A 24,925-nucleotide genomic window follows, 5' to 3' on the forward strand; every position below is an offset into this window, starting at 1 on the left:
TTGTTAACAAGTAGAATCATTGTTTTATTAGTGGTAGTGAAGGACAGAGGAGGAGCGGAGAGAGTAGGAGTACCTGCTGTCTATCCACAAACATCTGTCTCTCACTCTCTGTTAGGACACATCTAGAAACATCTGCCAAAACCTCAGGCAAGCAGGGTCTAGCCCTCTGCCAAGCCAGAGAGGAGGGGAAAAGAGCAAAAGTAAGAAAGAAAGAACTTAAAGAACGAAAGAAAGAAAGAAACATATGTTGTGAGGGATTGAAAGATAGATAGGTGTTCCCACTTTTCAAAAAGTTAACCTACATTTTGTGGTTTGGTGCGAAAGACAAATTAGCATGTTTTTTTTCTCTGTCTGAAAGAAAAACATGTGAGGAATGTTTGAGTGACTGCTGAAAACCACAGATAGAGAGACATGTTATGAACCCTCCTTACTTCACAGCTCTGCATCTGCAACCTGTTGAATATTCTTCTGCCTCTAGTTTCATTTCATTACAATATAGAAAAGTTTAATTCTCTCACACATAACATCAAGCGAGGTCTGGATTTGATATCGGTCAAATGCGAAATGGACGTGGAGACCAGCCGAGAACTCCGACGTCAAAGCGACGTCGCCGGGCATATTGATTTGACTTATTTTGACACGGGGCAAAGAAAAACAAACAGGGGTCTGTCAATCTCCTCCTTCAAGGAATGTTTGGATGGGGTCTTGCTATAGGTTCTTTTCTGGAAGGGGTCTTGGGTTTCACACTGTTCTGACCCTGCAGCCTGCCCCAGACACATAGCAGCAGAGTCCAGAGGGTGTAGTCGTATACATTCCTGCAGTAGTGTGTGGAAGCAGCAGCCTGCCAGCCAGCTCTCTTCACTTTGCCCCGGCGCTGCCTGGCTGGAGCTTCTGCAGGGAAGCCCCCTTCATTCTGCTGTCTCTCTCCTTTGATGTGAGTCAGACCCTGGGCAGTCCATCAGAGGAGAGTTTTAGGCTGAAGAGCGGAAATGAGAAAGCCCAGGGCAGACAGGGGAAGACTATCGGGACACAGATAGAGGAGAAAGACTGACTTAACTCCCCTCCTGAAAGCCCTCCGTGATTAAAATAGAGAGAAAAGGGGCCACAAAGGAGGGGTTGGATTTCTGCAGCCCTCTGATGCAGGGCTAAAGGAGGGTGCACGTGTGTGTGTGTGTGTGTGTGTGTGTGTGTGTGTGTGTGTGTGTGTGTGTGTGTGTGTGTGTGTGTGTGTGTGTGTGTGTGTGTGTGTGTGTGTGGGTGTGCGTGTGTGCGTGCACACCCTGCATGAATTTACTGTATATATAGGTCACTGTCTAAGTGGGTGGGATGACTATATTCAAATGAGTGTTCATACACATTCAGATTTTTTAGACAGGTTCTGCCAAATTGAACTAAGACACAGATGTGTGTGCGTGCGCACAAATCTGTGTGTGCGTGCGCACAAATCTGTGCGTGTGTGTGTGCGCGCGTGTGTGTGCGCGTGTGCGTGTGTGTGTGTGTGTGTGTGAGAAAGAAAGAGAGAGAGAGAGCGAGAGAGTGCCAGTGTGAGAAGAAAAGTCTGAAAAGCTTGGAGGGGGATTTCCTCTGAAAGGGAAAGCTTTTCTTCTCCTCCCCCTCTCATTCTCTCTCTCTCTCTCTCTCTCTCTCTCTCTCTCTCTCTCTCTTTCTCTGTCCCTCCTTCCCTCTGTCTTAGCCTCATTCTAAACACTCAGAGCACACAGAGAGCAACAGAGCCGCAGTGAATCAACAGGCAGCGTGACTCTCTGCTGCTTGTTTCTCAGTCAGTCAGTCAGTCAGTCAGTCATACTTGTTGAACGTCTTGGAAGAATGGGAGCTACCTCACCGTTTCACTCCAAGTCAACTGTATGTCATGTGGACGTATAGCCGAACCCATGGCTCACAACGGCTGTTGCTGATACTCTAAAACATGACAGGACTCTAGCTTCCATATAGTCTCCAGGGAGGGAAGTTGACTGGAGAGAGAGGATAATCAGGAGGATCCCCAAACATGAACCAATTTCCAGCTGGCTAGAGGACACACACACACTGCTGCTAAGATGGTAGAGTAATCAGCTTTATTTGACCTTTATTGTTGTTGCCTTGTGTTTAATGAGCCCTGCAGTGAATGTGGTGTTGGGGACAAGTGACTTTGTTGTGTGAGGCTGTGGGTCCTCATGCATGACTGATGTCGTGTTGGCAATTAAGCTTAATGTTTGGTAAGCCTGCACTGACTGCACAGTCCTGGTCGTTAAGTGTGTAAAAAAAGTAGATCCTTTACAGGTCCCAAGATTTTACACGGATAGAGCCTTGTAATTGGCATTCAGTGTACTGTATCTTTTATGCTTTTGAGGAAGTACAGCAGTAAGAGTGTAACAGCACCAGTGGTATAAAGTATCTAAGTACATTTACTCAAGTACTGTACTGAAGTACACTTGAGGTACTTTCACTTTACTGTAGTATTTCCAATTTTCAATACTTTACTTCTACTCCACTACATCTCAGAGGCAAATATTATACTTTTACTCCACTACAATTATTTGAAAACTTTAGTTACTAGTTACTTTGCAGATATAAATTATTAAATTATAAGACATACATTAACCCCTTTAGCCCTACTTTATACATAGGCTATTTTCAAACATTTTAGTACTTTAACTTTGATGTCAATACTTTTGTACGTTACTTACTTACTTACTTACTTACTTACTTACTTACTTACTTACTTACTAAGTACATTTTGAATTCCGGACTTTTACTTGCAACAGAGTATGTCTATATTGCAGTATTGATACTTTTACTTAAGTAAGAAATGTGAGTACTTTTTCCTCCACCGAACAGCACTATACTGAACAACTTTACTACACAGAGAGTCTGTGAAACCTTACTTTTACAGTGCACAGCTGATGTTGTCAATGCAATCTCAAAAGGTTTGTTGTTGTCCTAAACACAGTAGGTGGGACTGTTTCAAATGAGTCCACCATATGAGGCTTCTTCTCACATATGAGAGACAGATACGAGGGACAGCACATTCTTTTGTTTTGCAGCACTTGCAGGATTTCATTGGCGTGGATGACACACATTCTTGAGTGGGGTTGTAATTTTGCAGTATTATATTAACAGAGGGTTTTGCGTCCACACATAATGTGATTCTTCAGCTCAGTGGGTTGTTTTAAAAAGGTTCAACCACCAAATCCGCAGGGTATTTTATGACTATAGGGGACTAATCCCGGTCACAATGGAGTTTAATTAATGACCATGGTTAAACCACAAGAAAAGAGCATGTTAGTTTTGAAGATGGTATTTTGGAGGCATGTGGTGCGTTTCAACTTTTTGGGTGCGTCTACGGTTGCGTAAAATGACAAATAAAAGTAGATAATTGTGGACTACAGCTGAGAATGATGTGGCAACAAATGTCAATCAGCCAATAACAGCTGGACTGTTAACATTCAAATTTAGAATTTTATTTGATTAAATCTCCAAAGTATTCCACGTCCAGTTTGTTATTATATCTTACTTTTATGTATGAGAAACTCCACACTTTTTTTTATGTTTCTGTTTTCAGGAACAGAATAATTCTGCTGTGGTCATCACACAATAGTTTTCGACAACAATAGTTACATTTTCCTTGCTTGAATTTACAGTAAACACAACCACAACCTAATGCACAACAGAGGTGGAGGATTCACACAAGTGGGGATGCCTCATCATTCTTTTTCAGAATAGAACATTAAAATGAATACCACTCTCCAATATGGCACTGATAGCATGGTGCTGTATGTCTTGCTATCCTACAGATGTTGAGTCCACATGGTGACTAGTTCTACAACCCCACTCACTGTTTAGAGATACAAAAGGTTTTGGCTTCCAAGAAAATGTTTCCCGGCTCAAGAATGGAGTGCTGTGAATGCCACAGCCATTCTGTGCATTCCTTAAACACCCCCAGCTCTCTCTCTACACCACATCACCACTATTTCGGACTTTATGGGATATTTGCTGATATCCATTATCGTCACCATCTTCATAAAATATCTTTAGTCAACAAACCAGTCATTAAAAGTAGATAATTGTGGACTTGAGCTGAGAATGATGTGGCCATCACTGACCATCAGTCTCCAGCGATTAGACTCTAGCATTATTATCATCATGATTTATTTTAAACTACAATTGTATTTCATTGAATCTCCACAGTCCACCTCCAGTTTGTAAATGTCTTTCTTTTCTTTTTTTTGTCAGAAAAACTGGATATACCCCATAAAGTCTATTCAAATGTGCCATAGAGAGAAGTGATGGCTTCAAAGAAAGCAGGAAGGAAGGATGTTTATAGACGTCTAGACTTGGCAGCTCGTCATGGCCACTACTGTACTTTACTCTGTCCCTCCGTTCACATCTTCTACTGCCGTTGTTTGAGCAGGTGTTACGACTCAAACCGAGCTCCCTAGGAGATCGTTTTTTGTATGGCTGCATTGTTTATTCTTTAATGCATGCCTGATGTTATCTTCCTTGACCAACCCCCCCCACCCCCCCCCCCCCAACTCAAAGTCATTAACCTATCAGGCAGAGCTATTAGATTACTGTACCGAGTATGAACTGGACTTTGCACATGTATCTACTGTAAATACTCACTACTGATAAACACGCATGAATAGTCCTGAACCCTTCCTGGCTGATCTTTTTAGTTACTGTATGACATGAATAGAAAAGCCAGTCAGAGTCAAGGTCAAACACATTCTTCTTAGGGAAGCACATGTAAACTCGGTGGTCTAGTCCAAGCGCAGATGTTATTTACAATGTGAATGCCGGCATCCGTTGCAGGGATTGCAGGGAGTTTATTCAAAGTTAATGCAAATTTGGCTGAACCCCGGAGCGAATGCTGCTCTTGGCTTTCAGAAGCGCTCTGAGCCGTGCCAAAACATGTTTACACTGAGCCGAGTCTGTCTTCCATGCACCTAAAATGGTGAAGAAGAAAGCTATGATTTGCAATGAATTGAGCTCACCATGCAGGGAGCAGTGAGTTCGCCATTCCCAGTGGTGGGAAAAGTACTCAAATGTTTTACTTAAGTAAAAGTATCAATACTGCAATGTAGAAGTACTCCGTTACAAGTAAAAGTCAGAAATTCTAAATTTACTTGAGTAAAAGTACAAAAGTATTGGTTTCAAAATGTACTTAAAGTACCAAAAAAGTACCAAAATAGCAGATCTAAGATCTCAACGCATCGCAAGCTTGTAGATCGGCTATTTTCAAATAGCCTAGGTATAAAACAGAGCTAAAGTGGTTAATCTATGTTAAATGTAATAATTTATATCTGCAAAGTAACTAGATAATTGTAGTGGAGTAAAAGTACATTCCACTATAGATGTAGTGGAGTAGAAGTAAAAGTATAGAAAATTGGAAATACTAATGTAATTAGTTACTTCAGACCACTGACCATTCCCAATGTTTGGAAACCAATATGACAGAGCATAGTGTACAGTACATGTTATAGAGGCATTTAGTTATGTCTGTAGGTAACTGTGTCACCACAGAACGGAGTACAATACTGCACACCCACTCCCCTGTCAGATTTGTAGTAAATCAGTGCTATACAGTATACGCTGTGTCCAGGAGCCTGTGGGTGTTGATTAGCTAGTAGTAGACGTATTGGCCTGGCCTCTAGCTGGGGTCAGCAGCGTCTCTCTCTCTCTAAGCAGCCACGCGTGAGTCATCATGACATCCATGTCCAGCCAGCAGTAACAAGTCAGCATGTCTCTCTGTAATACTACTGTCTCCTGGCAAGCCACTACAACCCACTGCTGCTCTTAGTCTTAAAGTAGTATGTTACCCACAGTCCCTACCACTGTAGAATAAAAGTAAACGCTATTGCAAAATATGATGTGAATTGCAGGACAAAAAAAAGTTTTATGATTGCAGACATCTGTGTCTGAGGACGACGGATTTCTATTTTGGTTCAGGCAGTGAGTGAGCCAATGTACTTCAGAGTTGTCATGGTGCTGCAAACCATATTCTCAATGTTTATTATCTACATCGCAAAAGTGGGTCAAACGCACTGCGCGAGAGAGAGCCTGTGCAGTGTTTTCAAAGCTGAACTATTTGCCAAGTGTTCAGGGGGAAGTGCCTGAGTGGCTATAGGCTCTATGTGAGTGGGTGAATTCTTTCTAGAGATTTACTATAACAATTGTCACTTCCTCCCCCTTACAGTAAGTTTTAAAAAGAGCAACGTTGTGGCTTCTTTTATGGGGGGACGGACGGTTCGACTGTGGTCATCACACAATTAGTTTTCACAACAATAGTTTAGTTTTCCTCGGTTGAATTTACTGTAAACCCAACCATAAAACTCTAACCTCAACCTTATGTAAACAACAGAGGAGGGGGATTCACACAACGGGGGACGGCTTATCGGTGAAAATTATGACTGCTGTCCAAGGGCACGGATAGCACGGTGTTGTCTATCTTGTTATCCGACAGATGTTGAGGCCACATGGAGAGTAGTCTACAAACCCACTCTGGGTTTTGTGTTAGAAAAGTTTTTGCCTTCCAAGAAAATTTGTCCCGACTCAAGAATGAAGAGCTGTGAATGCCACAGTACATTCCTTAAACACCCCCAGCTCTCTTACCATCCAACCACCACATATTAGCACCACTATTAGGACTTCATGGGCTATTTGTTGATAGCCATTATCCTCACCATCTTCAGCAAAACTCTTTTTATTTTTTGCCTATTTAACTGTGGAGGTTCACAAGTTCATAATGTGGATACAGTACGTATTGTAACTTGGTATTTTCTATTTTTCTTTTTTAAACTATTTGTTTATTGTTTTTAAACAAAAGTATAAGACACGACAAGGCAAACTTTACACAATCCTTTAGACATACTTTACATAGAAGCAGAAACAAAACAAAAAAAAAGACCAGAGACCTAACTGAAATCAATAAAATAAAATAAGAATAATAGAAAGATAATAAATCAGATCAACACAAAGGGCAAATGCAACAGCATCCAATAAAGTCACATCAGTTCATGAGGAATTTACATTATCATCCTTTCGTTTCGAAGCATGTCTGACATGGCCCCAAACCCTATCATAGATTAAACTTTTCGTGTTCAGAATATACGTTTTCCCTGACATTCTGACTTTAGTAAATGCTTTAGTAAAAAGGCAGATGAGAACATAGAGAATGTGTTAAGTCATGTTAAGTGGGTGTGTCTCTAATGCTGGAGGTTTTCCAAGGACTGTTTCTTTCTTTCCTTTTTCAAATTGTTGCATGTTTGCTTCACTAGATGCGAAGCCTTCAGGTTGTTGTTGTTGATTTGTTTGTTGTTTTTTCGTACAGCTTTTTGAGGTTTAGAATTTGCATGCATGCCAAGCGTAACCCAGCAGCAGAGACTGTGCTTTGCATACTGGCAACTGGCAAGGCAATGTGCAGTATGACTTTAGGTTGGCAGCAGGTGTGCTGCTCCACCATCACATGCAATGGACACAATGCTGTGTTGTACAGATTGATTTTTCCACTATGAGAATGTGCTCAATCTCCCTTCTCCCTTTTCTAACCACAGCCTTGGAACTGGCACACAGTAAACACCTCAGTGTTAATTTAGGGTCCATTTGGTTACATTTATTTTGTACACCCTCAGAGTAGCAATGGATGCATTTTCACTGACAATTTCTCAGTGCATGGTGGGAGAGCTTCCAGGGTCGTTCTGAAGAACGTTCACTGTGTAATAACCTTGGCTAAAATACGAGTGAGGACCTCTTGAATCAATCCAGAGCTTTTTAAATTACCTTGAACTGCTGGTGAAGTATTAGTCAATATGGTTGATGTCCACAGACATGACAGCAGGATCCAATTATCCAGCTCATTGTCATCCAAGATTAAACAGCCGCCATAATTTCTGTATGACAAATGACTGTAGTACTGCCTCCAGTGTTTCACTAATTCCTTCACACTCAGATTCTGGTTGCTCTGTAAATATAAGCCTATTGACATTAAGATCCTAGAAACTTGTTGGCACAAACATTCCATTTGTGACAAGACGTGTAATTAAATGTGGAATTCTGCAGCGCCTCAAACATCTTCACATCCTGCATGATCTTTGAATCTCAGCTCACCCACAGAGAAATGCTTTTAATACTGCAACCTTATGAGGTGTGAGGACAAAGGCAATACAACACCAGAAACTCGAGCCACTACAGTATTTATGTGGCCTCTTAACTTCAGGAGTGTAGACTGCTTTCTTTGGAACTATAAAACCACTGGAATACATGCAGGCTCAGCCAAAGCAACTAGAAGTCGCACACACACACCACGTTTGTTACAGTAGGGTTGAGTAGATGTGTTTTGAGGTTCGTCCCGTGGGGGGCCTTTTTTTATTGGGCAGGCAGTGTTGAAAGTATTTAAGATGGCTTATAGTTCAACGTTGTGCCAAAGAAAGCTCTGGTCAGAGTTGTACAAGAAGTGAACCACACAAAGACCATACTGTACCAATCAACACAAGTTACCGGTTCTCTAAGAAAGAAAGGGGGTTGGGGGCATATATTATAACTCTATGGTTGGGGGTTGTAACACAGAAAATCTGGTTTCATGATACCTGAATGCATTATTAAATGTATCATCATTACTGCAAGATCTAAATGCATACTTTTTGGTTAAGCCTCTGCTAAAAAGAAACCTTGAAGGAATTGCAAGTAAGATTATCTTTGACACCTGATACCTGGATTTTCCCCCTGGGAAAGTTTTATCTTATCTTATCTGTCTAATCTTAGCTCTGTGGTGATGAATTCACAAAGGTCCATCTTCCCTCCTGAAACTGTATTTATCCTTTCTCTGATAGGATCACTTGTGTTTATATTAGTCACTGCTTGTTTTGGGAGGAGAACTGTATGATTGTTTTATGTCCCACCATATGACCTCATGCCCGACTCAGACTAAACAATTTGATGTTGTTATGATTGGGTCGCTGGTGTCTCAGTTCACACTGACATGAGTCAACAGGCCTACTGTCCGGTCACTCCTGATCTGGTTAAATACCTCCTGTAAGTCAGATAAATCTTACGACTTACAGGAAGTCTGCGTTCCTGGGCTTGAGGGTTTATTTCTCTGAAGATGATATCCATAATTTACTGAGGTTTCAGAAAAATATGATGATTAGTCCAGAGCGAGACATCAGCAAATCCCAGCAGCCTGTCACACAAAAGGTCAGGGTCATTTAGTTTAAGTTAATCCATGATAAGCAAAATGCAGGTAGCTAACCTTCTTTAAGCTTTTTGACCTTTTGTTGCCAATGTTGGTGCTTAATCTATTAGACCGGGAACGCATCTGTGTCATTTTAAGATTTCTTTGGCTACTTTTTTGAAAGATCGTGGAAAATGTGTGCACAACTTTGCATGCATATATATATTTAAATATGTTTTAAAGCGGAAAAAAATTACTCCGATCTGTGCTTCTGGGGGGTCCCTGGAACAACATATTTTAAGATGGGGGGGTCCGCAGCCAAATACCATTCTGGAAAAGTTGGAGCACCACTGATATAACAACATAAGTTTTTTCAAAAAACTGTTACAATTTAAAAGACATTGGTAAAGATTTGCTCAAATTTGGAAGATTTTTCAAAAATAGCAGATCCACAAGCTCATAGCGCGGCACTCGGTGCCGCCCTATGAGCTTGTACATCTGCTATTTTTGAATAGCCAAAGAAATCTAAAATGACGGAGATAGTTTCACCTTATTGGGTTAAAATTGCAGTATATTGTGCAATGACGTCTCAACACCTTGTTTATACTGCAGCTGAAATCCAAGTCAGGAGTTTCTTTGACCAAAGCCCGAGGCAAAGTCTTAAGACCAATAAAGGAACCTGTAATTATCTCCAAAGTCCTCGCTATAGCACAGATCACCTGAGGGTCTCAGTGGTACAGGACAAAGAGGGATCAGACCTTTATAACAGATGCCTCTGTCTAGTCCACTCCAGCAAGTCAAGCCATGTCAGACAATGACATTTGATAGAGAATGAGGTTCTTCAAGAGCCCATCGCTTGTTGAATAGAACACTGGACAAAGCCATAATTATTCTCTATCTATCACATACATGTATGGGGAGTTGGGGCATCAATGTAATGTATTGCAGCAATTTATAATTGTCTTCATTATAGCTTAACCTGTAGCTTTTCTTTTTTTCAATTATTCCATTAATCTATGACATTACATTCACTGCCACAATTATTGCTGGCCGCGTTTGCCCACTGCCAGAGATTTTTCATCGAAAAAAAAAAAGTACTCAGGAGCCAAGATACAGAATTTTTAAGTTTTAAGTTAACAAGGAAGTGGATGGGAGTCTAGATCTTCGAAAAATCATATCTCCTTGGTCTTTGGGTCAAATTTGGAGAAAAAAGAAAAAAAAGAAAAAAAGAAAAAAATTAAAATTATGTTTTTTTACGTCAGTGGCAGGATTGGTAAACGGGAATAATTACGTCAATTACGTCAGTGGCAGTGAATGAAGCCTTATGTTGTTGTTTTTTAATGAGGCAATAAAGTACAGTACAAGATGATGGTATGTTCATCGCAAGTTATCTGAACCCAGACAGACATCTTCAAATTGCTAAATAAATAGTTTTCCCAGCAGTCAAAAACATAACTTTTCCTTTTATAATATGGAATATAGACGTTGACTTTTTGCTGAAGTTGTAAATCACACATCGGTCACTAAAACGATTATTTGATTACTACAATTGTATTTGATTAATTTGCTTTTGATCATTATTCATTTCACTCCTAAAGGAATGTGTCAGTCAGCTGGATGCAGATCAAACACCACTGTCTCCACAGGTGAACATTAATTAGGTTCCACCACATTCAAGCTTGATTAAATGCTCCCTGCACAAACCATCTGTGGGAATAAAGTCCTCTGAGACACTCTTAACAACAACACCATCCCTCACCTCAAGACAAGGAAGTGAGAGCCAGATTACACTGACATGATGCTGCCCTGTAATTTGTTATCATACACATGTTGGTCAGCGATAGTCTCTGGGTGTTAATGGGGTTGAACAAAATGGCTGTGAGCAAGGAGTCATTGCCCGATGAAGACCTATAAGGTCGAAACGTTAAGCCATTAAAGAAAATAAACTTTGGGAGCTTTAACCCGTTTAAAACCGGGAACGCATCTGTGTAACCACTTAAACCATTATTTTATACTTTGCTATTCAAAAATAGCAGATAAACAAGCTCATAGCGCGGCACCGAGTGCCGCGCTATGAGCTTGTAGATCTGCTGTTTTTGAAAAATCATGAAAATGTGTGCAAATCTTTGAATGTATATATTTTTAGAGCAAACATTTGTAACTCAAATCTTTGCTTCTGGGGGGTCCCTGGAACAAAATATTTTCAGATGGGGGTTGACGGCCAAACATATCATTTTGGGGGTCCTTGACATGAAAAAGTTTGAGAACCACTGATATAGCAACATAGGGTTTTCAGAAAACTGTTAGGAGAGACATTTTGTAGAATGGGAACCTCAGGCCTTAACGGGTTAAACCAGTGTGCGGAGGTTTTATACCACCTTCTCCTTGATATTTTGCCTTGATGTCACGTGCACACAATCTTCTCTGTGAACTGTGCGCAAGGAGTCCCCTTTAGGAAATGTTAGGAACACATTAATGCTCCTATGATATAAACAAAGCAGCAAATGGATTGATGTCCTGTACCATTGTTTGCAAGCAGAGGGATTTGCATGTACGTTTCTCTTTGTTTTTGCTGCTTATAGCACATGGGGTTCACACAATGACATTGTGCTTTATGGGTAATTGGGTATTATGTACAATATGTTGGTGCTGGTTGAGGGTCAAAAGAAACATTGTAACATTAGAGCACAATACCGAAAATGGTCTGTTAAAGGTATACATTATCTTCTCCTAGGGAGAAGTAATGGGAAAGCAATGGGATACTAATGAACTCATAACACTGACTCCTTCACCTCTCTTCCAAGTTCACCTGGCTAGCTCGTCTGTCTGAACAGTGTCCAACTGAGCTATGTTTTAGACTGTTCATTCACAGAGGAGCTACAGACAACTGAACCACCCATGATGATGGGCCAGGGGGAAAAAATAACTGTATCCAGAACTTGTCTTTCATCAATGTCAACCAGAAACCATATTAAAAGAGCCGTTTAGCTTCAAACTCGAGGAGACATTTCATTGGAGACATTTCTAAAGCCATGTTTGGTGCAATGAGAAATGAAGACACTTATTTAGGACTGATTTGCTAAGGATGATTGATTGCAAAACTGCCTGGGATAGTTTTCTATCTTCATGTGTGGGTGTGGGACAGGACCTTAAAAATTGTTAATAAAATGATGTTATGTCTGTAGCACTGTAGAGCACATGCATAGATTAGACTCTGAACTGAACATGAATTAAAATATCACGATTCACTTGCATACTGGGGAAAAAAGGCGTCCACTGTTCGCTTTGAGACATACAGTAGAAGTTGAATAAAATTCTTAACAGCTGTGATGCATTACCATGCAAGGACCAGCCTCAAAGGTATTTTGTTCTCCAGTGCATAATCTATTGTGACAGATGTGCACAATCAGAAAGAGGATGCATTCTTTTCTGTTGAGGCCATGTAATGTTTCCAAGAGATACAAAGACTTGACTGTCATTATTCAAATATTGACACTGGCATGGCTATGGCAATATTTACCTCCCACATAACACTGGTAATAATTCTAGAGATGACTATAGTCTCACAGGCATTCATGAAAAATCTAATTAGTTAAAAAATAAAAACATAAAAAAGATAAACTTGCTGACTTTAATTTGGTTCCAGACAGTTCATGACTTTCTGCAAAGTGAGTTTTGTTTTTACAGATGAACCCTATTCATAATCCCGGCAGTCACATTAGCACGGCTAGTCCCAATGCTGGCCAGTGTGAGGTCTCTTTGAAATGACTGCTGAGTGTGTTTACACTGGGCCACGCCAGTCTGTGGTCTTGGTGAGACCAGTTAGCTAAATGAGGAATGGGCTAAAAACAGAGCTCTTTGAGGAGTGGGAGAGCAACACTGCAGGGAGGGAACAGTGAAATAATGGCATGAATAACATGCCTATTGCTACTGCTAGCTGGCTCCAGACCTGTACTGCTTCAAAATAGGTGGCTTGGTTCTCATGTGAATAAGCCTCAGAATAAATATTCTGAATAAATATTCAATTGGAATATACATATATACACACACACTGTTCAAGAAAATAGTTAGACATTAGGCACACGCCGCACACCAGGATTTCATTCAAACTCATTCGTTTTTACAACTTAAGTAAAACAAACAAACAAACAAACAAAGAAAACACCAATATAATATTACTGGTTGTAAAACAATATCTCTCTAAGTCTCTATCAAAACAAAAATATACAGTACAAGCCATTCTCACTCATGCCAGACCCTGGATTTCTATACTTATACTCTATAATATATATTTTATGATAAACATTAATGTAAAACAGAATGCCTGTATACAGTGCAAGGGCGTATTGTTTGGTATGTTTAACAAAGCAAGCAATAATGGATACGTTCAACAAAATGTGTAGATGCCAGCACACAATTCATTATACAGTATATCAAAAGACTCCTGAGCTGCTTTTGGGCAGTGACAGTGTATTGCTCATAAAAAAGATGACATGTGACTTGGCTTGATATCACTGTGTAAACCTGAATCTGTGTTGATGTTTCCTCCTCACCACTTCACAAACCACATTTCTTTATGTCTTCTGCAGTTCTGCTCGCTCACCTTTGGAAACGGCACAAAGGATGGCTTCAATCTTTCCCCTCTCAATTGCTTCCGTGTGTTTTGTTTGGATATGACCGTTCGCCACAGCTGGCTCTGGTAGCCTATGGCCAGGGCCCATGGTTCAACAGCCTAATTCTTATGAGCATGGTTATGTGAAGTAGACATGTCCATGCCGTAAACATTAGCACCAAGCGTGACTCTTAACAGAGAAACGGTGTCTTTTTACACAGCTTCACTTTGGGACTCGTGAGCAGGACCAGACGTTTCTTTGTTGGATCTTGTCTGTTTGAGTAAGATCAGAACCTGACCCTTGCCCACTTGAAGTATACCAGCTTAAATGAGGTGGAACTTGGCCCAACATGAAACAAGTGTTCACATACGCAGGCATGACAGATTTAATCATACCAACGCACTGCTGAAGGGGTTGTGATGAGGCCCAATCAAATGCCACCTTGATGTTCTGAAAATGGCAATTTTCTTTTTTCTCTCTTTTCTTCTCCATGTGCCGCTCATGTAGCAGAAGGGCAGAAGATGAAACAGAGCAAGCACTTCGCTGGGTGGATTGTTGATGTATTTGCGCTATGTTCTAATGATCGTGTTGTTACAGGTGAAAATGGCTGAGTAGACAGTTCGATTTGCTTGGGGGGATGGGGGGAAATATACAGTACACATGCATATATATATATATATATATATATATATATATATATATATATATATATATATATATATATATATACAAATTAAATAGACCATGCATTTCCTTTAGGAAACTTTCTGTATCGACTGTATGATATTGATACTGTATTTATTTTTGAGTATATCACATTATATCCCTATTTGGCCACATTTTGTATTTTGGCATTTTACTTCAAAATGAGTGAATATAGCAGATCAAGCTCACAATGTGTCACAACAATGCAACGCGTTATGAGCTTGTAGGTCGGCTATTTTCGCAATGTGTTCTATGACAAAGTATAGGGCTTAAGTCGAGTTTGTGTTTGTGACTGTGTGTTTGTGCATCTTGTAAACCACTGGACCGACCAATGCCAAACTTTGTATGCACACTTCCAGTGGGCCACAGAAGTACCTCCACACTGTTGTTTTCAATGAAATATTAACTTGGACAATGGATGTCAATGTTGCTCTGACCGCGGTCTCAGTCTGAAATCCACATCGGAGCCACATCGTTCCCCTGTGGATGCCGAGATCCATATGATTCTTTTTTTCCCTTTCTTTTTTTTAAACAAATTGAACCCTGTGAGTAGGTACTGTACTGTCGACTTCACTAAACGCAGATGATCCCAAAATCCCATGAGCATCCCATGAGCATATTTAATATGCTCATACTGAAAAGTATTTCACTTTTTCTTTTTGGTTCGCAGAAAGTATAAAGCTGGCATTGGTTAAAGGCATTCCAAAGCACTGTTCGCTACATAAGAGGCCAAGAGAATATATCTGTCGTGTGGTTTTACGTTTTTGGATGTTCCTTGGTCATGTGGACATTCTTTGGTCGATGCAGTGCTGTCAGCACTAATCAAATGTCCAAACAGACACCAGCCTTTGAAAGTGACCTTCCGTGGCAGACATATAGAGCACATACAGTTCAATTCACTTATGTATGCATTCATGCATTCTAGGCAGACTACTATGAAATGTATTAGGATAAGAATTGACTGCATTTGGTAGGAGATTAAAGTAGGAGATTAAATCATCCTCCTGGTCAAATAGATTTATGTATTCAGGATTGCAAAACTTTTCGTTTTTACACAAGATCTTTAACATCACATCAACACAACCAAGTCACGACTGGACTGTCTGTCTACTGTTTAATATATACTTAGCTGACGGTTTGTGCCCTATACTTGTTTCCCTCCACACCAAATTTTCGAATCCCCAAATGGCTGATCTTCAAGGTCACAATGCATCGCGTTGTGACCCCCAGAATAGGGACGATAGGGTTCATCTGGTTAGGCATCTCATTTCAAGAAATTAAGAAGAGATGGAAGCGCAACATCAGCTACTGACTTGACTACTTCAAAACGTTTGATGGAAAATGGGTTCAGACAGACTGGAAGTGCATAATAATTTGTACACGGTTTGATGATACGCTCATCAAATCTATAAACAGATTTTAAAACAAATGATGAATGCAGTTGTCGAGCACTACATACATTTTCCAGTTCGGGGGTGATTTAAGCATGAAATACCTTGAAATCAAAGACGGTGCACACGGCACCCTGTGTGCTCCATCTAGCATACATCTGTAGTTCTCATCAGGTACAGTACCTTTTCAAATAAAGTGTTGCTTTATGGGTATCACATCTGCTCTGACAACCATCTGCTTCACATTAAGAGATGTTAATTGTATACTTGGATGTGGATGACATTAAAACATCACGCCAACATTTCTTGATTGTTCTAGTGTCAAGTGTCAAATACAAATGTATGGAAAGCATATTAGAAAGATGTTTAAAGGAATAGTTCCCCCCAAAAAATACTTTTTTTCTATGGATTAGTCACCCCATGGAGACTTTAATTCATGGATATTTTTTTGTTTTTGTCGCATTCCTAAGCCAATAATTTGACCAGTAGGCAGCGGTTCCGGTAGGAGACACAAAGGAGACTCTTTGTGTCTCCTACCGGAACCGCTGAACTATGCCTTTAACCACTTGTGAGATTATATCTGCTATTTTTGCTGCGTTACACTGGCGTCCAGTGTGTATAAATTAAGGATACTATAGACTGTTTGTGTTCAAAATAGGGATGTCAGGGTTAATGTGGCTGAGGGGCCAGGTTACTGGCACAAAAGACTTGGGGTCATATTGGGTTACACTTTAACTCATGTTTCTAGGGTAACCCTTTGTCAGAAATCTGCATCTGGGTCATGTGTTCATTTGTTTTTGTTTCTGCTTGTATTAGTTTACAGGGAGGCTCGTTTCCTGTGGGTTGGAATGAAAATTGTACACTTTGCAAGACAGAGCTGCTGGCACTTAGTTGGTTGCCACTTGCCAGTAAACATATCTCCTCCAACGGTTTTGTTTTCAGTCAAGACACTCAACCCATCAAGGTCACGTGAACTCTGATCTCCTGACCTATACCTTTCTTTCTGTTCTCCAGAACCCAGAATCTCTGGACTCGTCCATCCAGAGCGCCCTGTCGGCTCTGTTCCCGCCCTTTGAGGCCACTGCGTCCGTCGTCCTCTGCCAGCTGTTCCGTACCATCGAGGAGCGTTACCACGGCGACGCGTTGCACTGCCTGCTGGACTTCCTCATTCCCTCCAAACATCTCCTCGAGAGTGTGCAACAGGCGGCATGTGTGAGTATACACTATGCAAGTGTACTGTACGTACAGATTCACACAAACTCACACTTCATATGAACAGATCTGGCATATCAACTTATAAATCAGTTTATAGAGATAGTACAGTATGCTATAGTGTTGATTTCGTCGACTAAAACTATGACGAAAAATGTTCGTCCGACTACCTTTTATCACTGACGAAAACTAAATAAAAACTAAGCTATGATGACTAACACTAAGACTAAATATATTGACAATTTCGTCAACAAATAAAAACTAGACTAAAATGTTAGTGAGGGACGAGTGGAGAAGAGATCCAGTAGAACTAAAAGTCAAGTCATTTTGGTTGAACTCAGGTGTTGCGCTCTGAAAATAGCAGATCTACAAGCTCACAACGCGTCACGCTGCGACGCGTTGTGAGCTTGTAGATCAGCTATTTTCAGCATGCAACCAAGTGTAAAATCAGCCATTACGACGCCATCAAGGCACCGCCAAAATACATTTTAGTCGGCTAAATCAACTGTAGATTTAGTCGATTATAATCTTATGATATTTAGTCGACTAAAACTAGACTAACAGTAAAACATTTCAGATGACTAAAATATGACTAAAACTAAATGGAATTTGATTCAAAAGACTATGACTAAAACTAAATCAAAATTTGCTGTCAAAATCAACACTGGTATGCTATATCTGAAGAGGGTTTTGGATCATCAGACATAATTAACTTAGAGTGAAGTTTAGTGTTTACTTTGATTTAAAGAGATTACTTGCCCTGTGCCGCTTTAAGATGTTTTGTATTGCATGGATTACAATTATTTATAGTGGCACTATGCCCAGATGTGCACGTGAGATAACACAGTTTAAGCTTGCTATTCACGTCAGCTCGAGCACAACAGATTTATTTCAACAGTGTATTTAAGGACACTATTTTCTGGCTAAATCCAGGGTTCAACTAAGTTATTCATTAATATGACAAGGGGTTAAATGTGAGTCTGTTTGAATCATCAAATTCAATTCAGTAGAAGCCAGGAGACATGGTAAATAGTGCCCATTTCAAACTAAATAAACAAGGACCGCATTCCAAGTTGACTTTTTAATTGCCACATGGACATTTCGGGCAAGATGCTGTTCACCAAGTGTGCTGGTACTAGTCTTCAATGCACTTAGCATTTTTTTCCTGTAATTTCCTGGTGTAGAGTTGCCATCTCACCTGAGTTTTATCCAGCTACTCATTCTCTATTGTCTATCACTGACAGTAAGCCATGGGGTTTAGGAGCAACTAAATTCAGAACACCCCCTGAAACCACTCTCTTTTATATCTCCACTCAGGCGACATACTCTGATGTACTTTTCCGCTGTGAGGGATGGCCACTGTGTCTTCATGACAAAACCATCATCCAGCTAGCTCCTCTCAACCCTCTGCTACTGCGTCCGGGGGACTTCTACCTCCAGGTGGAACCGTTTGGGGACCAGGCAGCACGCATCGTCCTCAAATGCCTTCTGGAAGAGGGGTGTCGTGAAGTGGACGAGACGCCGATCCCCGAGACGTCCTACCCTTGCATCTTCACTGAAGACTGGCTGCGGGAAATCAACGAGGGACGCCGTGGGACACGGCTCTCACGTTGCTTGCTCTCCACAGACCAAGGAATAATAAAGTTGCCCTGGGTTAAGGTAGCCATTCCAGAGTTTTTAGATAAGCCCAAGGCCATGCCCACTCCTTCTGTCACCCGTGAAGCTCCTCTTGAGTCGAAACGCCTGTCGGTGCCTTCCCATTTCAACTCTTCCACCCTCCCTTTGGAGAACATGATTCTTCCGTCAAGGGACAGAATCTCGGTGTCTTTGAGACTTGGGGATAGTTCCTCAAAACTTATCAAAATGGAACGTGACAAACGCGTCCCCAAAATACTCTCCACGACCCAAACCAAGCCCGTGGGATGGGTTTCACCCAATACCTGGGACAGTCGGAACTATCGTGAGATAGAGGGCGATTATGTGGACCTTGTTGATTTTGCCAAGGAGAAGGAGGCTTTGGCAAAAGTGGACAGCACTCCTCCAAGTCCCACTGCACCTCTTTTGTTCAAACCAGTCAGGCCACCTCCACCTATACCCGTAGGCAACAGTGCCCCCTGTGGACGTACCCTGAAATACTCAGCGGAGCCCTGCACGCCCTGCAGTCAGAGAAAGCTGGGGGGACACGAACCTACTGACCAAGAGTTGAAATGCAGGTACAGAGATTCTTACATGGCAGCTTTACGGAACCCGGTCCCTTTTGAGAAGGGAAGCGTCGATCTCCTGGCTGCCCTGGACGAGGTGGGGCTTAGTGAAGAGCTGGAGTCTGGATCCCAGAACACGAACGCGGTTCACCGGGACGAGCAAGGCACGTCTTATAACCACTGTGACGAAGCAACCATACGCCATGAGCCACTCGAAAATGGACAATGCTGTGAAACAACGATGCCACCTTTTGTGCCACCCCACAAACAACCACCCGCTAGTTTGGAATCAGGAAACGCAACGACGGAATTGCCCGTTGCTCATATATTACCCCCTGGTGGAGACTATAGCCGGGAAGCACAGAGACATCCGATTTCCCACCAAGTAGGACATAACTCTAAGGGGCATCTCATGCCAGGTGCTCCTCCTCAGCCCGTCTTGGAGGCCTGTGTTGGCAGCGTTGAAGCACACCCGATGGCGGAGGCGATTAAACCCTCGGGGAAACACAAAGCCAAACTCAGGTCTCTGTCCACGGTGTCGGAGATAGTCAAAGGAAGTCCGCTTCTCCACAAGGCCAACAACAGGAGCTACAGTGACATCTGTCCCGAAATGATACCCAACGTACTGAAGTGTCAGAAAGACACAGACCTGGGTCTGGTGGTATCTCCAAAGATGGACAGGCGACATTGCAGTAAAAAAGGTAAATCATAAGAGGGTGTCTTTTGATAGCCGCTCAGAGATAAAATGTAAATGTTTTAATACTAATAATGGCAGAGCGTATGTTGTACATACATGTATCATGTCACATAAATGAGTCACAGAGTTTTTAAGATGTATTTTGGGGCTTTTATGCCTTTTATTTGACAGGACAGTAGGCTGACAGGAAATGGGGAGAGAGATGGGGAGTGACACGGAGCAAAGGCCGTCGGGATTGGGAGTCGAACCTGTGGCGCGCTGTCAGGCTACACTGAGCCTTTTGGCCTGGACCGCTACGCCAGCGATCCAGGCCAAAAGTTTAAATATTTTTAAGTGGCTTTTATAAAAATAATAAAGCGATAAGTAATAAAAAACGTCAGTGTTTTAATGCCAGAGGGCAATGAAACACTCACATACACAGTTAGTGCATTATAATGATAATAATTATTATGACTGTTATGATTATGATTATTACTGCATAACCAGCTGATTTTTATTGCGCGCCGCTTGCTCGAAGGGCCACTGAACCCATTCTGTCGAAACACTGACTGATTGAAACTCAAACTGTGACCTCCAGTGACCTCCAGTGCTTTGGGGAGTGTGTGCTCCGTAGCGTCGAGGGGGTCACGGTTCATGAGAGGGCAATTAAGAAATGAGAGGGTTCAAAGGGCATTAGGTCGGACTTGAGTATGATGTTTCACAGGGGGATTCCTCCTCTCCTCGGCTCTGTGGCTTCCACAGAGTAGAATGGCAGCATTCACGTCATTCCTTGTACCAAGGGGACATAAATAGCCTGCCACCCTTCATTCCACAGGAGGGCCTGTGTGTGCCAACTGTGGACAGCTTATCAGGCAGGAGGAAGCTGCCTGTCGGCGCTATTGTCGGGTGGAAACCTTGTACTGTATGTCCAAAACCATTCCTGTTTATTATTTTCATTATCATAATTTTGTATTGAATAGTGAAAATAGCCGATCTACAAGCTTACAATGCGTCATCGTGATGCGACGCGTTGTGAGCTTGTACAGTAGATCTGCTTTATTCACTACTTTTGTGCAACACTCTTGTATGATGGCATTAATATACGAAAACAAAATATGGAGATACAAGGTTCCTGCCTGACACACAGTGACGATAATGTGTACATTATAGTATGATATAGTTAATTAATGTCAATGTAAAAGTGTAAAAATTGACATTGTGCACTGTGCATGTTGTGCACCCTCAGCCCTCACACCCATAGAAGAACAACTTGACATCTCAAGTGGAGATATGCTTGTCGTAGACTATTAAAGCAGCCATGAGAGTGAACACAGACAACAGTGTGTGTGCTTTAAAGAGGGGCCAATTAGGATGTCTGAAATCAAAGCCAAGCTTAGTCGGGCCAGCAGTGTTTTGTTACAGAAACCATGTCCAGCGTTTTAAAAAGCTGTCCGTGCACAGTGGTGCAGCTGTGTTGGGTATAGGTCCATGTTGAAAGAGGACTGTTGAGAGTTATGGCTTCAGAAAAATCCCTCTCGTGAAGAATTACTCGCAGTATTTAAGAGGGCAGAGGTTGCTGGACAGGATATTACGAAGTCAGCAATTATTAGCGACCGGTATAAACAGGATTCTTCTATTGTTTTTCCTCATGAAAAGCCTTCGGTGTAGAAGGAACGATGTCCTCTGATGAATTTAAAAATACATTCGAATTATGTTGCATGCTGAAAACAAACTCCTCCATAGTTATATAATCAGTGGTGGGAAAAGTACTTGAATGTTTTACTTAAGTAAAAGTATACTGCATTGTAGAAGTACTCTGTTACAAGTAAAAGTCTGGGGTTCAAAATTTGCTTGAGTAAAAGTACAAAAGTAGCTCACAGGCAAGCGTTGCCTGAGCTTGTAGATCTGCTATTTTAGCAGCCTAGGTATAAAATAGGACTAAAGTGGTTAATGTATGTTTTATAATGTAATAATTTATATCTGCAAAAAAACTAGTAACTAAAGTTTCAAATAATTGTAGTGGAATAAAAGTACAATATTTGCCTCTGAGATGTAGTGGAGTAGAAGTAAAAGTATTGGAAATTTACTCGAGTAAAGTACAAAAACCTCAAAATTGTACTTAAGTACAGTACTTCAGTACATCTACTTAGTTACTTTCCACCACTGGTTATAATGTATCTGTCATGCTATGTTTTATTAGGATTTTTCAGTTTACGCTTTTAACTTTCATGTTCTTCTTTTTTTCTTTCAATGGAAGTCAGTTAACATGCTCGTGACACATACTGACCTTTAGACTCCCACTTAGGCAAGGGTGAAATTCCCCCCACAACCAACGGACCTGATTCTAAACCCCACCACCACTCTAAGACAGACAAACCATTGTGTCTTCTGCAAGTAGAAAAGGCTTCTTCGTCCATCTCTGACGGTCCTCTGTCCTCCCCCCCGACGCAACAATCCAGCTTCAGAGACGTCAGTGCTCTGCTTCAACTGGGCATTATCTGTTTACCAGGTACTACACACCACATCAGCAGTACATGTGTTTATTTATGCTTTATATATCTCTGCTGTCCGGCAGAAACCAGCTAAAATGTTTTTCAGGAAATGACTAAAACAAAACAAAAAGAGTGGAGGAGTAAGAGGAGTTAAGAGGTTTTGTTCATCATTGATGAGAACAGCTGAATGGATGAGCTGAATGGATGAGCTCACAATGAGGTTGGAGGTCAAAAGGGGGTGGAGCCTGGAGTCAGCAAAACCAGCTAACTCCACCCCCCTTTGGCGGACTTAGCTGGTTTAGCAGAAAGTTTGAGGATCCAATGGAGTTAGCTGCTTTTGTCAGAAGCGCTTTTTAATACTTTTCATTGGTTCAGTATTTTTTTTATCAACATACAGATGTAAAGGGTGTTCAATATTTATGGCAAAAATTGCAAAAGCGGAAAAATGGAGTTGTGTGGAGTAGAAGTAAAAGTATTGGAAATTGGAAATACTCAAGTAAAGTTTTTTTTAAAGTACAGTACTTGAGTACATGTACTTAGTTACTTTCCACCACTGCAGAATAACATGACATTTGTGTGCTCTGCCTATCCCTAGGTGGCAGGGACAAGACAGGCAGAGCAGTGGTAGAGGTCCATGCAGGCAGGAAGGAGTGGACATCACCTCTAGTGTCAGCCCCGGGTGTCTGCAGGTTGCTGCTCTACCTACATGCCATACCTAGGTACCTACACACCACAAACACTTTATTATAATGTGATTGATACATCTGGGACAGACTTCAACAGGGGGTCGGTGGCCCCTAGGCCCCAGGGCCACCAAATTGATGTGTGATAGGCAGGCCTGGAATTTCTTCATTTTAGGGGCAAAGGCCACTTGGCCTTTGGTGTTGTCCATTTTTTGAGGGCACAAAGGCCAAATGCCAGGGCAGGAAGGCCATCAAATAAAACAAGATATTAGTCCATTGAAATGATTAATTTGAATTTAAGGGTTAAGGATGATTTTAAATTTAATATGTAGACTATCTGCAGTGAAATAAATAAATAATGGTATTTACAATCCGATCCATGCTCAGCCCTGCACCAATCAAAGTTACTGGATTGGTTTAAAGCTGGGGAGAGGCCAGTTAAGAATTCAGAATCTCAACAAAAGGTGTCTACATGACAAGAAAGAGACACTGCTACATAATTAACAAGAAAGAGACAGAGGAAAAAGTGACAGTCAGCTGGGGCATTAAGGCCACTGTGGCCTCAGGGCATGCAATTCTTTTGAAGGGCACAAGGCCAAACTGAGATTCTGAAATTCCTGCCCTGGTTTTGTTTTTCATAAAATGTCAATGTCTGAGAATACAGATTCACCTGAATCCAACATATCATGCAAATGTCCTATTTCGACTTTGGCCACTAGGGGGAGACTAGACTACAATTTCCTCCTGTGGTCGTACAGGCCTGTTTAGTCCTTTATTCAATGTTTGGGCTCTTATACTGTATGTCCTAAATCAGGAAATCTGATTGCAGCAATACACAGAGACAAACAGTATAGTTTGTCTGTGTGTGACAACATGTCAGACAAATTAAACAAATACATAAAGGATTGCATTGTTTGTACAATAATAATCACAGTTAATGATGCATGCAGCGTGCGTGGGCCTGATGGGGTTGAGTTCACGGTTAGAGTTGTTAAAGTTGAGCAGGTTTATGGTATGAGGAATAGGTGAGAGCTTCTGTCTGTTTGATTTAACGTATCATTGCCTGAACCTGTGACTTCAAGGGAAGCGCCGCAAATTCTCCCCACAAGGCCTGTCTCTAGATTATCGCGCTTCAATGATCTGGGCTTTGCATGCATACGACTTGTTTTACATGCATATCATCGTAATAAACCAGGCGTTATATAGAGGAGGTGAAAAGTATGGGTTCACCTCCTCCCATCCAAACCGAATGACTGATTTATCACCAAATGATGTATAATCTCTTTAGAAAACACATGATGATTTAGTTATCACACTCGGGTCTCTTTGCTATGGATACCTTTTGAATGATGTAACTTTTTCATGCGGCGTTGTCACCCACTTCATGCAATGTAGAAATACATACAAGTAAAAGTCCTGTATTCAAAATTTACTTAAAAGTACAAAAGTATTGCCATCAAAATATACTTAATACTAAAAGTAAAAGTACCCATCATGCACAATATCCCATTTCACATATTTAAAAATGTATAAAAATCCTTTGAAAATAGCAGATCTACAAGCTCACAACGCGTCGCTTTTGTAGATCGGCTATTTGGCTGAAGTGGTTAATGTATGTTTAACAAAGTAACTAGTAACTAAAGTTTTCAAATAATTGTAGTGGAGTAAAAGTACAATATTTGCGTCTGAGATGTAGTGGAGTGTAAGTAAAAGTATTGGAAATTGGAAATACTCAAGTAAAGTACAAATACCTCAAAATTGTACTTAAGTACAGTACTTGAGT

At 41.1% G+C, this 24,925-nt stretch overlaps 1 protein-coding gene across 2 annotated transcripts in view; it reads left to right on the forward strand.

Annotated features, from left to right (window-relative positions):
• The first annotated feature begins 1,694 nt into the window (after window positions 1–1,694).
• quob (quattro b) overlaps window positions 1,695–24,925 on the forward strand; it is a 46,748-nt gene continuing 23,517 nt past the window's right edge. For both annotated transcript variants that reach the window (XR_013932710.1, XM_080422388.1), the window contains exons 1-5: window positions 1,695–2,060; window positions 16,893–17,090; window positions 18,408–19,992; window positions 22,273–22,476; window positions 23,055–23,178. Coding sequence is in view for 1 of the 2 variants with exons in the window: in XM_080422388.1 (XP_080278514.1) it covers window positions 2,058–2,060; window positions 16,893–17,090; window positions 18,408–19,992; window positions 22,273–22,476; window positions 23,055–23,178 (2,114 nt within the window). In the remaining variant the exon portion in view is untranslated. The remainder of the gene's footprint in view (window positions 2,061–16,892; window positions 17,091–18,407; window positions 19,993–22,272; window positions 22,477–23,054; window positions 23,179–24,925) is intronic.

This window comes from Gymnoscopelus braueri, assembly GCF_963280865.1.
Source record: "Gymnoscopelus braueri genome assembly, chromosome: 3".
Taxonomy (NCBI): domain Eukaryota; kingdom Metazoa; phylum Chordata; class Actinopteri; order Myctophiformes; family Myctophidae; genus Gymnoscopelus; species Gymnoscopelus braueri.